A 16,962-nucleotide genomic window follows, 5' to 3' on the forward strand; every position below is an offset into this window, starting at 1 on the left:
CCAAGCTGCAGTAAGATAGAAGTCCCAGGGCCTATCAGGCTGGGAAGTGAGAACATGTAATGATGTCACAAAACGGGGTAGGACCTTTCTTACAGTTGATCACAATCTTGGATTCTCACTGAACAGAAGGAATTTTTCAATCACTTGTTTATCAGGGGAAAAAATGCTCTGCAGGCTAAGCATAACTGCTATACTTGAGTGAGGATTATGTCCATGCTGCTAAACTTCACATTTTATACTTCATTTTTGTTGTGAAGCCTCAATCAGATAAGTGTCCTTAGCAGATTTATGTTTAATAACAGGAAAGGTGAATTTTTGTAACTCTCTGAACTCAAAATTAGCCGAAGGGACTTTCCAAAAATAAATTTAACCTAAACTTTAAACTTAAACTTTCCAAAAATAATCACCCTTGGGCAGAGGCCACACATGGAAAATTTCAGTCCAAACGATGAATGTTTCAGGAAGTTATGAGCATTTGAAAATGGGGTTGGTTTCAGTGGAAACTGTTTTGCAATATTAACTATGAGGGTGATACCAGGAACCAACTACAATAACTCACAGGTTCCTAAAAGAGACACTATTTCACAGTGTGATGTCATGTCCTGTAATGATATAATATACCATTACTTAACATAATATCGCATATTAAACTCAGTTGGCAAAATGAATTTGTTTCTTTATTGCCATCAAATGTCTTTAAATGTCCCACAATTTGAAGCTTCAGAAGCTTATATATTAAATCTTCTGCATATTCTACTAAACTCGAAGGAGCTGTGTTTTCAAAGATTAGTGTCAAAGTTGCATCTGTGCGATTTGCACACTTGCTGCTTGTGCAAAAGTCTCCCATTGGAAAATGAAAATGGGAATTTACAATAACTACCAATTTGCCCATGCACTGGTAGCCAGTTTGCCCTTAGTTAAACACAAATGCTATTACATCAGCCACTGAGTATGAGGGGGTGAAACCAGGGATGGATCTACCCCAGTGAGACATTGTCTAGATGAAAGAGCTTTGAAAGGATTCACATGTACTGCAAGGAAGTTTACTGCATTGGCTGGGTGACAACCACTGATTTGAGTCATTGAGAATCGTGGCTTCTCCGCATTTGAGAAGGACTCAGGAAGTAGTTGCGCAAGAAGGTCAAAAGCATATCTGTTTTCAACTTTTTGGCTAGGGAATGACAATGAGGCAGCAGCAGCAGCAGCAGGAGGTGAATTGGACTTCTGCTCTCCCATAGCAGTAATCCAGAAGGCCGAGGTTTCGGGGCCACCTAGGGATCACATGTGGAAGAAGTTTCAAAGTTCAGGAAAACCCTGGTGTTTGAGGGTTGCATTGTTATGCTGTGTGGGTTGCTGCAATGGCCAGGATTGGGTCAACTCTGTTCAGCTTTCATCTGCTGTTTGCCTGGGGAACATGCTTCAGGTGTTCTTGTTCACAGTGGGCTCACTTTACCTCTTAAAGTGACAGAAGTAGTTGTTAGTAGGGCTGGGCAAAATTTTTCGTACAAAAACATTTGACAACACAAAAACATTTTGTGAATTTGTGTTCCCCGCCCCAAAAAAAAGTGAAAAAAGGAAACATTTCTTTATGATGTTTTCTAAATGGAACATCTCAATGTTTTGGTTCAAGACAACTTTTTGTTTTCAAGTGTATTTCAATTTTATTAAAGGAACAATCAAAAATGTTAAAAAATGCTCCAAATCAAAACAAAACATTTTCAACACTTTTCAAATTCACTGAAAATTATGAAAAAAAAAATCATTCAACCCGAGATGATATTTTCCTCCTGATTTTTTCAGAACTGGCAGAAAACTGGAAAAAAATCACTTATTCACCCAGCTCTAGTTGTTAGTGTGACTATTTAGCTCCATCCACAGATAGACTGCAAGGTAATGGAATGGCCACATTCAATTCCAAGTTAGAGTTACAGTCAAACCCATCCAAAAGCTCCATTCTTTCTTTTCCAACAGTGTCATTCATGATTGCAACATGAGGGTTCTTTTAGGGTGCCAGGCTGTTTTTAGCCATAGGAAATGTCTTCCATTCTGAGACTCCACTGGGTTTATCCCTTGTATGCCAATAATTATTATGTATGTAGCCTTGTTATAGCTGTGTTGGTCCCAGGATATTAGCGAGACAGGTGGGTGAGGTAATAGCTTTTATTGGCCCAACTTCTGTTAGTGAGAGAGACAAGCTTTGGAGCTGACACAGAGCTCTTCTCCAGGTCCTTCAGCGCTGTGTCAGCTTGAAAGTTTGTATCTCTTACCAATAGAAGTTGGGCCAATAAAAGATATTACCTCACCCATCTTATCTCTCTAAGAATTACTTTGATCAGATTTATTAGTGGGTTGCAGAAACACAGCCTCAGTACTTCTACCCACTTCCTTGTGAGCCTGTGACACAAAACCAGCTTCATTCTTGAGACAGGAATATTTTCTACAGAGCCTGTCACCTTCAGGTCACTGACTGAACTCTGGTCCTGGTTGGTAGTGACCAAAAATTACCAGCTGCTGGTGAGTCTAGATCCAGTTCCTAATGGACACATCTCAGCAACCACCATCCCAATTGGCCCTACCTGGCAACCTTGTAATGGCATTCCCAGTGGAAAGTCCAAGGTGTGGGTGGATATGGAGACTGAGCTTCCCTTCTCCCCCCTGCATGGGTTGGTGGGACATAGCGGGGAATCTTGCATGGCTTTTACTCCTGTTCTGTGGATAAGGAGGCCTTTTGGCCCCTGGACTGTCAATCCAGAACCTTCACTGTGCTGAATTCACTAAAACCTCCCAGAGAGTGACGCAAATACCACATGTCCAACCAACCTACAAAGGCTGGTGTGGTAGGGCGGGCAGGGCGTAGTTCTCTGGAGACCTGGGTTCAATTCCGAGCTCTGCCATTGGTTCTCTGTGATTGTGGATAAATCACTTTGTCTGTCTGTGTCTCACTTCCCCCTCTGAGAATGGGGCTATAGCTTCCCTGCCTTCCAGGGGTGCTGTGAGGTTAAATATGCTAATGTTGTGAGGTGCCCAGGTAATATGGTGGTGAGGGAGGGAGATAAATTTCCCTGTTGAACAGCATCCCGCCCTATGAGATCAGAGCTATTCACTGGTATGTTAAATGCCACCTCAACCTCATCCGCTCTTCCCCTCCACCCAGCTTTCATCAAGACTCTCTAGAGCAAGGTGAAAGTCTTGGGAATCAAACTGAATAGAAAACCAACCGTGTAATACCAAGAGTTGGTGAACAGAGCTTGTGAGAGCGGCTGCCCTCAAATCAGAGGGGCTATATCTTATAACAGCAGGCCAGGATACTTCCATTTTACATTTAATTTGTTTATATTTCTCACTTCAAAAAAGTCCTGCTGGCATCCCTGTGAATGGAAGCATCTCAGGTCACCTTAGTACAAATAAGGGTCTCTGATGTCACTTCAATGCTCTTCTAACTGTATTTAGGGTAAGACTCAAAAAGAATTGTCTTCATCTGTTCATTTCAGCACAGAATAACTTAGTATAGTATGAGGTCATCTCAAAGTATGAATGGGGATGTCTGGTGTCATCTCCCTGCTAATAGGACTTTTTACAGTATGTCCTCTAAGGCTGCAGGGAATTCTTCTAACTCGCACATTTCAATATAGTACAATACAACGTAACATAGTATAATGTGTAGGTTAACTCAGACCCCCCCTTGGGCAGAATTTGGATGGATGGATAGATGAATAGATACATTTATACTAAGCATACATACATTATATCACTCTATTGATTTTTTTAAAAAGTTCCAGGTCTGCCTGGCTGTAATGAGATTTTTTGAACTTTGTGTTGCAATCAATGAGAGGAATATTATTGGCCTGGAGAATTGATATACCCGGTCTGTGTGGCTTGTTCTGCTCCCAGCCTGCCCCTGCCCCCTAGGTGTACGATTCCATCAGACACTTAACCTCTTTTACAGTGTCATCAGGCTAAAAGGAATCTAATAGTGACACGGGACTTGTGCTCAGCTCTCTGGCACTATTGCTTTCCTGTCACAAATAATTTATAGCTTTCTATTTCCATCCCTGTGCCTGCACCCCAGCCCCACTTTCTGCTCTCTCTGGGCTGGGCTGAATCAATACACTCACACAAGCACAGTGGCACTTCAGGGTGCTTCAAGGGAATGGGGGAGAAGGGGGAAAGAAAGAAATTACAATACCTGCCCCTTCATGGACTTCTTAGGTGAGCTCCTCAGCTGGTGTAAATCAGCATAGCTCCAGGATCTGGCCCCATATGTACAAGGCTCTCAAATACCTCCTGACCAGATCCTCAATTGGTGTAAATCAGCACAGATCCATTGACATAAGTGGAGCTATGCCAGCTGGGCTTCTTCAGATACAAACCTTTACATTACCTGCCTCTACATACTTTCCAGGCACCATCCTCTGCAACACTTGCTCTTCCACCACACTTCAGGCTCCATCACCTGCAACGCCTGAACATCCTGATGCTTCTAAGGTGCTCAGCCCTACAATACTGTTCTCTGGCCTGGGAACAGCCCCCAGAATCCCAGCCATACCTATGCTATCCTGGCCCTGGCCCTGGCCCGGCCTCCCCCAAGCCCTGTACTGCCCTGCCACGCTGGGCCGCAGAACATGCCTTTTCTCTTTGAAGTCTGGCCAGCTTGTTCTGTAGAAAGAGCTCTGCAGTGTATCTGCCTCCCACCTTAGGTGGAGCAGGGGAGGATGTCAGGCACCTTCAGTTATTTGCTTTCTCTTTTAGGAGGGACTTTAGGACAGAGCTTAAAGTGAATTTAATACAGGATTGACAGTCCTGGAAACCAATCCCTGAACATCAATGGCAGCCCTCGTGCGGCCCCCCCCCAACCCCATGCCTCAGCCCTGACCTGGAGGGACCTCATTTAGGGTCTGAGGGGGATTCGGCCTTCATGGCCTCTTCAATTCTTGGTGGCTTTGCTGAGCTCGCCAGCAAGAGGACTATTAGTGAAGGTGGTGCTTGGGTTGCAAACACTTGCCCATCAGCACAGGCTAGGGACCTCTCCAGTCCTTTTCACCAGCAGCCATCAGGAGGTAATGATTTTCTTTCATCACTGACCTCAGCTGGATTTGAACCAGTGACCTAGTGGCAAAAAACTTCATGTAACAAGGACAGGAACATAAACTGAGCTTTAACTTTTCATCTTCATTCTGGGATGTCTCCTCTGCTGTGTCACATTCCCCAACACACCTTCTCTATGCTTCTGAGTTATGTTAATTCACTGCCCGATAAATGCCGAAGCCACATGCTTGTGGGAGCTTTGTCTTTGCTTATGATCTATGTCCCACTGCCAGTTCCTTCGGCTACCCTGTGCCCCCAGTTGCTCACTTATCCAGGGAAAAGTCCTTGGTAATACTTAATCGGTTAATAAGTGCTTTACTTTCTTTAAAAAAACAAAGTGCTTTGTATTTCCAGTCTCTTGCTCTCTTGGGTGAGAGCTTCTTGGTCATGTAGCATGATGTTGACACCAGTGGCGTAGCCAGCTGGAGGGAACAGGGGGAGCAATTAAAAAAAAGGCGCCACCCGCTGCGGCGCATTTACTCACCCGGCAGCGCTCTGGGTATTCGGCGGCGGGACCTTCACTCGCTCTGGGTGTCTTCGGCGGCACTGAAGGTCCTGCCGCCAAAATGCTGCTGAAGACCCGGAGCGAGTGAAGGTCCTGCCGCCGAAGACCCGGAGCGCCGCCGGGTGAGTAAAATAAAAGCGCCGCAATGGGTGGCGCCTTTTTTTTTTTATCGCTCCCCCGGGTGAGTAAAAAGGCGCCAAAAAATTGACAAGGCTGCTCCCCCGCTCCCTCCCTAGCTACGCTACTGGTTGACACCCAGATGGGTCATAATTACACACATTATTGGGTTCAATACAGGGGAAAGTGGGTGAAATTCTATGATCTATGACATACAGGAGGTCAGACTAGATGATTTAATGGTTCCTTCTGCCCTTTAACTCTATGAATCTATGTCCTTGGGCCCTGTCACCCTTCACACATATTTCCCTCTCAGTCACACTACAGATCAGATCTGCACCACTCACACATTACACAGTGATTCTGCGAGTTGCTAAGGCTGCCAAAGTCTGGCAACTGAGCTGGGTTCGTCCAACCTCTCCCAGCATCACCGGGAATAATGGTCCTGAACAGCCAGTATGTCAATGATAACCTAGTTGCTGACACATGAGACAGGCTGCTATTCCCGGTGATCGTTCTGAGCTGTGTTAGCTTTGCAGTGAAAACTCCCATCAGAGAAGGACTCAGAGGGACTCTCATTGACATGGCTGGCGAAACCCCCATGACCATGTTGTGGCCATGCTGAGTCAGAAGAAGCCATTGCACAGGGTTATTTTCTGCTGTGCTGCGCATTGACAGCAGATCAGGCCTCCTGGTTTGGCAGCTGGGGTTGGTGAGGGCAGTGCCAGAATTTGATGGGCTCTGAGGGGCTGGAGGAGCTGTGGAAGGAACTGAGTTCTGACCCAGTTTCACTCTTTTACAGGATTATCAGAACCAAAGTTCAGCAGCCTTTCCATCCGACACCAGATGGGACTGGGACAGGAGTGACTGCACCTGGACACACTATCGGTAAGAAGGCAGTGGAGGGGCCGGCACAATGAGGGATGGGGCCGTTGGATCTAGACACAAGGGAATAAGGATGAGGTTGGGGGAGTGAAGCAAGACGGACACTAGGGCAGACTAGCATGAGAGAGGCACTAAACAGCGCAGCTAAAGGCAGAGGGTAAAATTCTCTGCTGGCCTAACTCCAATGGGGTCAGTGGGTTACGTCCAAGTCAGAATGCGACTCAGCATGTAGACGGGGTTGGAATCTCATATTGAGTCACTCTTTATCCTTCTACCTCCTTTTGTCTTTCCTCTCTCTCCTTTCCCTCCCTGTATATAAAGTGTCCATCACCAGAGTGTCCAAGCACATTTCTCCCTGTGCTTCCCTTTTCCTGCCTCCTTCACACTCTTCCTCTTCTTTCACCTCCCCCTCTCTGTTTATCCATCTCCCCCTCCCTGGAATGAGCCCATTTCTCAGGGACAAGGATACGCCTGTAGCAGGAAAAGACATTCCCGAGAGCTGGCCACTGAGTCCAGCAGTGCCGGGATGTATTTCACTGAGACGTTAATGGGAGATGGTTTGACTATGGTGTGCGCAGGATTCTGAGCCTGTAATAACGTCTACAGAGAGTTTGCTAGTCTATAGTGTTACAGACTCTATGCTAAGGGCGTATAAGGCATTTTTTACTGTTGACTCTGTGGTCTTGTGTGTATGTTCTGCTCCTGCTGGTACAGGGTGGGGTTACTAATCTGTGCTGGAAGAACAGTGCTGTATGCTGGGAAGCTGTGAAATGTGATGGCCTATCTAGGGAGGCGATTGTGGGTGTTTTGTTCCTGGAAATCAAGCACCGTACGGGGATCTCCTGGGAAGTGCTGGTCTATACTGGATGGGGCTGGTGGGTTCTGTTCTGTACTGGAAGAAAAGTGATGTGTCCTGCAATGTAGTAGAATGCATTGGCCTCTATGGAATGGTGTTTGTGGGTACTGTCACTGGAAGTGTGACACCATATTGGGCTGTATTGGGAAGTACTGGTCTGTACTAGATGGGGCTGGCAGAGTCTGTACTGTACTGGAAGGCTCCTATTGCACAGAGAGGTGTTGATCACATGAGTACAATGTTCGGGGGGGGCAGAGGTGTGCAGGGGAGGTTGCACAGGGGAGCACCGATGTATATCTGGGCTGTGCTGCTAATTGCTAGGATGCATACAGGGATGTACTGGGAAGTGATGGCAAGCCTCCTGGAACGCATTGTACTACCCTGCACACCTGCACTTTCTTTCTTTCTTCTGAATGAGTTTTCTGAGCTGATACTGGGCTACACTGGAAACTGTTGAGAGATGATGGCCATGCCTAGGTTGTAGTGGGAGACTTCTAGCCTATACTGAGAGATGGTCTGTACTGGGATGCACCACAATGGTGTTAATCTGTACCGGGATACATACTGTGAGCTCTTGATCTGCACTGGGAGATTGTAGAAGGCGTTGGCTTGTACTGAGATGCACTGAAATGCTGTGCACCTGTGCTGGGCTGTATCCTGGAGGGGAGGTTGTACTGGGAGGATGTCTGGGATATCATGTGACAGGTACCTCTCGAATGGGGCATACTGGGAGAGAACGCTCTACACTAGGCTTTCCTGGGAGGCGCTTGGTTGAACCTGGACAGACTGGGCAGTCATTAGCTTGCATGGCACATGCAGACCTTGCATGGGACTCCAGTGGAAGGCACTGGGGAGCTGTTGCTCTAGACTGGGATCTACTGGCAGGTTGTAGCTGCTTGGTGGTATGCACTGGGGTCTGTGGAGCTGCTGTATGGTGAGATATGTGGCAAGACTGAGAGGCAGCAAGAGGCGTTGTCAGTCTATGGAATATCAGTCTATGGCTCCTTCGCTGACACGAACTGGGGTCTGTTTGGTGCCAGAGGGTTTCCTAGGAGAGCGTGGGAAGGGGTAGCTTTCGGCTGGGTGCTCCCTGAGTGCTGTGCTGCTCTCCTCATGGCCCTTTTCCCTTTTCCTTTTGTCCAGTTCCCAGTACAGCATCCCCTCCCGTCTCCAGTGCCTCCAATGATCCAGTGGGTTCTTACTCCATTAACGGGATCCTGGGCATTCCTCGGTCGAATGGCGAGAAGAGGAAACGTGATGAAGGTAGGGGGAGGGGAGAGGCTCATCCTCCCCTTTTATATTCTTTGTCCCCATGCACAGGCTCCAATTTCAAACCAGGCCTTGCAGCTGCTCCAGGGCTAGATCAGTTTTAGCAGCAGCGGCCGATTTCTCGCACCGCCCTGCTGGCTTGGAATGTTCTTCTTCCGAGGCCTTTCGTGACAGGCTACATTCTCCAGACATCTGCTCAGCGGGCTGAGCAGCCGCTTCCATTCCTGGAGCTGATCCCAAGCCCATTCTCCACTGGAAAGGGCTGGAACCCAACTCCCCAGGTGCCAGCAGGTGCCCGGGCTTTGAACTGTGAGGAAACCAGGTCATTCTGACTCACTCGCTTCCTAACCTGACGCCATCTCGGCTCAGCACCTGCAGCGGGGTGGGAGGAAATGTGACTCTCAGGCTCTCGTTGCTAGCAGCCCTTTCCCTACGACCTGCCATCAGCCACTTATTTACAGTGACATTAAGGGCCCCGGTTTCATCTGGCCTCCTTCACAGCACCAAACAGACTTGCTTGCACAGTACAGGAGACCTACTAAGTATTTGGCCCTGGGGGTGGTATCTAACCCCCACCCCCAAACCCACAGAAATTAGGGATTAAGATTGTTCCTTCTCTTTCCCCTCCCCCCTTCCCACACTGGGGTGGATGAATGGCTAAATAGATCTTGGAATGAGCAAAAAGCTGTAGAGCCAAGCCCACCCGCTGGCGTGTTTCCAGGTGGGCAGTGTAAGGAGTGGGAGTGGAGTCTCAGCATTCGTGGGGGTGGAGGGGCATAAGGCTTGCATACTTGTTGCCTTAAATCTGTTCTTGTATTTGGATGCACTCAAAATTGGGGAGGGGCTGTTCAGAGTGTGAGGCCTGAGTTGTTTGACCCGTTCAATCCTGCCTTCATTGAGTGGTTCTCAACCTTTCCAGACTACTGTACCCCATCAGGAGTCTGATTTCAGCCCTGGGCGGCGGGCTCAGGCTTTGGCATGTATCTTAGCTTCGTGGGGCCCCTGCTTGCCACTCCCTAATGCTGGCCCTGCACTTGAGACTCCTCTAAACCCATCCCATAACCCCGCGTTGACACCCCCAGGTGGAGAAATACTGGTATAGTAGATAGAGCAGTATAAACAAGTTGTTGTCTGTATGAAATTTCAGTTTGTACTGACTTTGCTAGTGCTTTCTATGTAGCCTGTTGTAAAACTAGGCAAATATCTAGATGAGTTGATGTACCCCATGGAAGACCTCCGCAGACCCCCAGGGATACGCGTATCCCTGATTGAGAACCACTGCCTTAATCTGTCACTTCCCACTCTTGTCTGTTGTGTGGATGGCGCCTCCTAGCAGTAGGAGGCTGACTTGCCTGCAACCCCCAGTCCAAATGGGGGTAAGTTAATGGCAGGGAGCCTGTGTTATCTGGTGGGTTAGGGGGAGGTGGAGGCTATATTGCAGCAGAAGAGCTGAATGGGGGGTTGTGCCAGCTACTTGCATGGCTTCGGTTCTCATAGGGTTCACGCACTCCTGAGTTTCACTTTGAGTTTCAGGTTCAAATGAACCCAGTAACCCCTAGTAAAACTTAGCTCCGGCAGCCTCATCCTGCCAGGTTACTGGTGAAAACCAGGGACTGCGTCATTTGGAATGCAGAGATTCAGACCCCATTAAAGCAAATGGGAAAACTCCCGCTGATTCCACTGGGAGTTGGATCAGGACCCAGGTGCAGATCCAGTCCCCAGACTGATGGCAGTGAGGTCCTGGGACAGTCCCACTATGGAAAGGGGAGGACATTAAGGGAGAGGTTGAGAACTACTGCCTCAAAGTTTTGGAGTGCTAGGATCCAGGGTTTTGGTTTTGACCCATCGCTACTGGAATGCAAACCCTCCGGTAGTTTTCATGGTTACACCTAAAGCATAAATTGACCTGGTACCTTAATTTCAAGTGAATCCAGGTTCCACTATAGATTTGCAAACCTCTAGGTACACCACGGCTGTGTTTGGCATTGTCAGGAAAACCCAGATTTGATAAGTTTCACCTGTAGTGGAGTTTTGCGGTGATCTAGCTCTTGGCAGGATCCCTGAGTACTCGGTATAATGCCAACCAGATCATCTGGCATCAGTGCTTTGCTCTTCAGAAACATCCCAGGAGCTTTGCCTATGACGGGCTGATCCACTCCCTAGATTTCAGTCCAAGAATTTGAGCTGTTTGGCGCAGTACAATGAAAGTACCAAAAAAAAAAAAAAAATAGTATCTGAAACCCAGACATACAGGGCAGCTTTTACTGGTTGCTCTGATTCTTCCCAGATTTGATTTATTAAGGAAAGGAGATTCTCTGCAGTCCCTGCTTCCAGTCAGGAGCTGGGTGAGTCATCGGCCATTCCCTGTGTGGTTCTGAGCACCCTCAGCTTTCAGTGCTGCCAGTGGCCGCTGCATCTTGCAGCATGTGTTCAGTGCCTTAGAGGAACCTGCCCTTATATGTCTTGATCCTGCTCTCCCAAGGATACCCCGGCATCATACCCCACTCACCAACAGTACTAACTGGAGGTCCCTCTGCTTCAGATCTCTTTTCCTGGCAGGAGCTCTCCCAAGGTGGTGTGTCTGCAGCCAGTGCCTTTCTCTTGTTCTCCGGCAGTATTCTCCTAGCCTGGCAGGCTCTAATTTGTCTTAGCTGCAAGGTGGGATGGGAGGGGTGGGAGGCATGGGAGACTGGAGGGGGTGATTGTTGGCAAGCCGCTGGTATTTTGTACCGTAAGGAGTCATCTTCCTCGTGTGTTCCATGGGTGCTGAATGATGTCCGTACCAGTGATCCCGGCTGGGGCTTGCTTCTTGCATTTAAAGAGCAAGAGTTTGCCTCCGAAGGCAGATCTGCAGTCCCAGCCATGCTAGGGGGCAGGGAACGGCCCTGCTAATTCCCCTCTCCCATCTATGGGGTAAATGGGAGTGCTCTCTCTGGAAGTCCCAGTCAGAGCAGAGGGGACAAGCCAGGCTGCCCCTGGTTCTGAAAACGTCGTTAGCAGCATGCGGGGCGGCTTGGAGGGGAAAGGGAGCAGAGAGGAGCCTCCATCCTTATCCCTGGCTCCCCTCCCGCTCCTCCTTGCGGCAGCTGGTACCTGCATTAGACAGCGGTGCAGATGATTAAGAAGAGGGGAGATAATTATGTGTCAGGATGATGTAGCCAAACTCCCGAGTCAGGCAGAGGTAGCCAGACGGCTGTGAGGTGGGCTCGGCAAGGGATGCTGGCAGCCAGGTGTCCCGCAGGGGAGGACTTGCAGGGGATTGATGGGGGGGCTAGGTGGAGAGTGAATAGGGAAGGGACGCTGTGCGCCCGTTAATCAGAGTCGGGAAGGGGCCAGTCCCTAAAGGCTGCGTAGGGATTGCAGGGTCGTCCCCCGACGAGTACTTAGCACTTCTTGTCATTTCAGCCCCTTGTAGACATTCACGGGTGAATCCTCAGCCCAGTTGTGGGGCGGGGGGAGGAGGGGTGTCTACACTGCAATAAAAACCTGAGTCTCAGAGCCCAGGCCAGCTGACTTGGCCTCAGGCTGCGGGGCTATAAAATCCCAGTGTAGACGTTTGGTCTCGGGCTGGAGCCCCGGCTCTGAAACCCACCCCATTCGCAGGGTCCCAGAGCCCATGCAGTCAGCTGACCTGGGCCACCCATGGCCATGCCATGGGGCAGATGTATCCATTGTTACCACCCAGCTGTCCCCAAGGAACCGGGCACAGAGAGGGGAATGGACCAGCTTGAGGCCACAGAGAGCCTTGTCCCCATATCACAGCCACGGTAAGATCCCTGGCTCTTACTCCTGTGCTCCCAGACCTAGGCTGAGCTCCTCTCCCTGCTGTGCACAACAGGTCCAGCCGGGTATGGCAGCACCACGGCCGTGGGAGAGAGGACACGAAGGCCCCCAGTGAAAAGGTGGCAAGAGCGATTGGCTATTCCCCTCCTCCTCTTCCCTCCTTCCAACAGGATCAGAAGGGGCACATGAGAGAACGGAGAGGCCCTGCTCAGACTCACCGATTCTAATAAAGAAATGAGTGCCGCTCACCTGCTACGGTGATGGGCATTATATACGAGCTAGATGGGCATGTAAGGGGATGGATGGGTGGGCGCATATGGAGGAGATGGATGAATGGATAATCAAAGCACCATTCCCAGTGCCCTCTTGCACCCCTTGGCCTCTTCAGGCTCCCAGGAGGACTTTTGCTCCGTATGATAGGCGAGACCACTGTGACCGTTAGAAAACCGTCGTGATTAAAGGCAGCTCTTTCTCTCGAGAGCAGGGCGTGGGCAAATTTCTTTTATAGATCCGGATTCTCATTTTGGATTCCTGTTCCAGTGTTGATAATTCCTCCACCGTAACAATGGCAGTGTTTATTTGTACTGGCCCGCGACAATAACAGCAATCAGATCTGCGGTGCTGACAATGGCAGCGATATTATCCACAAGTACTGTCAGCATTAGCAGGGATCATATCGGCGGCGTGTTATTGGCAGGAGCAGCCGTAATGTGTCTAGTATTATTAGTATCAGCAGTAATAAAACCCACAGGGCTGTTAGCATTATCAGCACTAATATCAGCAGTGGTTTTGTGGGAGAGGAGGTGGACGGGTGGTTGTTAGTCTAAGTGGCAATAATACCCAGAGTGCTTCCAGTGTGATATCCCCAGGAGGAGAGAGGCTGAATGCAGTTCAACGTTTTCCTTCTCTTTTGTAGTCTGACATTTGGATGATTGGAATGATATACATCTAAGTGAGGGAGACAGGGCTGAGTCATTGCAACGGGTGCAATTGTGCTGTTCCAGGCGGGGTGGTTCTGTCACTGCAGGTGGTGCAATTGTGTTGTTCAAAGTGGAGTGGCTAGGTCATTGCAGGTGGTGCAATTTTGTTGTTCAAGGTGGGTTGTGTCATTGCAGGTGGTGTGTGTGATTGTGGTGTTCAAGGTGCATCCTGTCATTGCAGTTGGTGTGTTTGTGTTGTTCAAGGTGTGTCCTGTCATTGCGGCAGGGAGGGGTGATTGTGATATTCAAGGTGCAGCCTGTCATTGCGGCAGGGGGTGGGGGTGTGTGATTGTGATGTTCAAGGTGCGTCCTGTCATTGCGGCGGCGGGTGTGGGGGGGTGATTGTGATGTTCAAGGTGCGTCCTGTCATTGCGGCAGGGAGGGGTGATTGTGATGTTCAAGATGCGTCCTGTCATTGCATGTGGTATGATTGTGGTGTTCAATCTGTCACATGTGGTTCTTCCTCTCCCCAGGGGAAGAATCGTGGGTGTGGCAGAGTGGTTTGGTTTTGGAAAAGGATTTGTTTTGTTTGGTTGTATTGGTTAGTTTGGTGGTTGTTCCCGCCCCTCCCCCCCGTTAACATGGCTCCGTGTTTATGAGAGCAAAGGCCTCTTGAAGATATGTGCCTTGCTCTTAGAGCGGAAAGCAGGGAGGTTTGGGCAGGCCCTTAGCTCCTGGGGGAGTTCAGTCCACAGTCCAGAACTGGCCATTGCTGCACAGATGAGCTTTACCATTATTGTAGAATTCCACTGGGTCAAAAGAGTGGAATTGACGACCACCATGTCCATGCAGGAGCTCTGGGCTCTTACATATCCTTGGCCCATGCCATGAAGATCAGGATGGAGACTTTTGCACGATGACAGGTGTGATGTGTGTGCAGCAGCCTGTGCTTGTGATGTGCTTGAGAAGACTTGCTGCAGCTGGTTGTGTCATTGACGGTGTGGTACAATAGTATTGTTCGAGGCAGCGTGGTTATCTCATTAGCGGAGGTATGGTTGTCATTGCAGGTGATTTGATTGTGTCATTGCTGGCAGCATGGCCACAGTGCTCATGTTGGGGGGCTCTACCATTACTGCTGGTGGGACGGTATAGCTGCATCATTGCTTGCAATTTTGCAGTATTGCAGCTGAAGTGATTGTGTTGTTTGAGGAGGCATGATTGAATCATTCCTGATGGCGTGTTTGTGTCACTGCAGGCAGTGAGGTTGTTCCATTGTAGGCATCATCAGTACATCATTGCGGGCAGTATTGTTGTGTCACTTCCATTGAGGAGGCTGTGTCATTGCAACAGATGTGGTCATTGATTGCAGGTGGTAGGGTTGTACCATCTGGTTGTGATACTGCAGGCAGTGTGGTTGTGTTATTGCAGTGCTGGGATGATGCCATTTCAGTCAGTGTTATCATGTTGTACCATGTTTATTTTGGGAAGTATAGTTGTGTTGCTCCATCTTCCATGATTGTGGCATTACAGGTAGCGTATTTATGTTGTTGTCTGTAGTGTGATTATCCCATTATCAGTAGTGTGGTTGTATCAGCAAAATGGGAGTGTTTGTGTCATTATAGGGATATGCCTTTGTGCTTTTAAATGTGGTGCTGCAAACAATGTGCTTGTGTCACACCATGGGATTGTATCGCTGCATCTGACCTGTGTTTGTGTGAGTGCAGTTGGATGAGTTTGTGTCTTTGCGTGTGGTTGTGTTAAAGACAACTGAGTGTGCAGGGTCACTGCAGGTGAAGCCTGGCAACATTGTCTGTGGTGTGGTGGTGTCGTTTCATGCTGTGCTTCCGTGTCAACCTAGAGGGGTGTTTGCATTATTCTGTATGACTGCTTTGTTGCAGGTGAATGGTTGTGTTCGTGGCACTGCAGATGGGTGTAGTTGTGTTGCCTCATGCGATAGCCATGTGTTCTTATTGTCGCAGGTGGGTGTTGGATGTGTCACTTTTGGCTAATCTGGTTGTGTGTGAGGTGTGGTTGTGTTGTTTCGTGCTGTGATTTTATCCCCCTGTCCCTATGATTGTGTTGTTTCAGGCAGCGTGGCTGTGCCTGCCCATGGCCGTGTTGTATCCCTGTAGGCAGCAGTGTCTGTGCTGAACCTACAGTGTGGCTGTGTCAATGCAGGCAAGTGTAGTTAACAGCTCCCTCATGCACCAGATGAAGTTGTAGCTCCAAGAGGCAGTTTGTTGTCTGTGAAGCCCCCTAGTCCTGACGCTGGTGAGACTCCCAACAGCAAGAGATTAGAATGTAGAAATGAGCGACAGCTGCCAGTCGCCCCGCACCTCTCTGAGTGAACTGCGGAAGGCTGGCCAGAGAGGGCAGAGCGTGCATGGAAGAAGAGAGGAGGAAAGAGGTGATGGCAGAACAAGGCATAAAAGCAGCACAACACTGATGAAAAGGGGCAGAATTAGCAGGTGCCAGCGTGGCTGTGCCAGAAATATGGGTTGTGATTGCATGAGGTCTGTCTGTAAGCAAAAGAGACAGCCAGCATGAGTGTGTGTGTGTGTGTATGTGTGTGCGCGCGTGCGCTAGGGATGGTGGGGAGGTGTGTGATGGATGTGCTGCTGCTGAGCAGAATTGTAGGTAAGACAGTTAAAAGAGTGCATCACAGAAGGCTGGTTAGGCAGAACACATGCAAAGCTGGAGTTGCTGTTTAGTTTGCCATGGATCAGTAATACTGAGGACAAGCAGATCTGTCCTGGTGTGTGTGTGTGTGTACCTCTCTGCATTTGTATTTGTAGCTGCAAGAACATATGTGTATTTGTTTGTTATGTTTGTGTGTGTTAGTGTGACTGGTTTCCACTTGTCTGTACATCTGTCCTTGGTAGAGTGCCACTTGTGTATTTGGATTTTTGTGCATGTTGTGTGAGCACTGTGCATGTTAATCTGTGCATTGTGAGTATAGGCATGTTGTACATTTCTGTGAATGCTGTATCTGTGTGCATATTTTGAGTGTATTTGCGTGAATGCTGTGTAGTTTTGTGTTTTGTAGATTTGTGTGAGTATTGTGCATTGTTGTGTGTATCTGGATTTATGTTAGTGTTGTGTGAATATATATTTTGTGAACGGGGTGTGCTTGTGTGTATATTTTTATGTATGTGGGTGGGTGCTATGTACTTGTATGTGTTTGGGGGGTTGTGTATTTGTGTGTATATTAGGTATAGGTGTACTTGTGCAAGAGTTGGGCATTTGTGTGCATATTTGTGTGAGTGTTGTGTATTTGTGTGTTAACATCAGTGGATGTGTGTTCAGGTTGACAAGTTGCTGTCAGAGCCTTGCGCACATGAAGTTATTACCCTAAAGAGGGCAGGCATTCTTTGTTGCTCTGAGCTGCAAGGTATACATAGTATTTGAAGGGGCGAGGGGGGCGCAAGGGGTTGCAGCCCCAGCAAAAAGAGAAATTTAACAATCAAACCAGCTTGCTGAGGGGCTTTAGCCCAATCTTACCACAGCTGCAGCTCCAGGATTCTAACAGACCCCCCCCCCCA

General features: G+C 48.7%; 1 protein-coding gene across 4 annotated transcripts in view; it reads left to right on the plus strand.

Moving 5' to 3' along the window:
- The window catches only part of PAX2 (paired box 2), a 100,443-nt gene that overhangs the window by 33,786 nt on the left and 49,695 nt on the right, over positions 1–16,962 (plus strand). For all 4 annotated transcript variants that reach the window (XM_024218732.2, XM_026657800.1, XM_026657799.1 and 1 more), the window contains exons 4-5: positions 6,510–6,595; positions 8,592–8,711. In XM_024218732.2, the coding sequence (XP_024074500.2) occupies positions 6,510–6,595; positions 8,592–8,711 (206 nt within the window). The remainder of the gene's footprint in view (positions 1–6,509; positions 6,596–8,591; positions 8,712–16,962) is intronic.

The sequence above is a fragment of the Terrapene carolina genome, unplaced genomic scaffold (genome assembly GCF_002925995.2).
Source record: "Terrapene carolina triunguis isolate 2854851 unplaced genomic scaffold, T_m_triunguis-2.0 Scaffold310, whole genome shotgun sequence".
In the NCBI taxonomy this organism is placed as follows: Eukaryota; Metazoa; Chordata; order Testudines; family Emydidae; genus Terrapene; species Terrapene triunguis.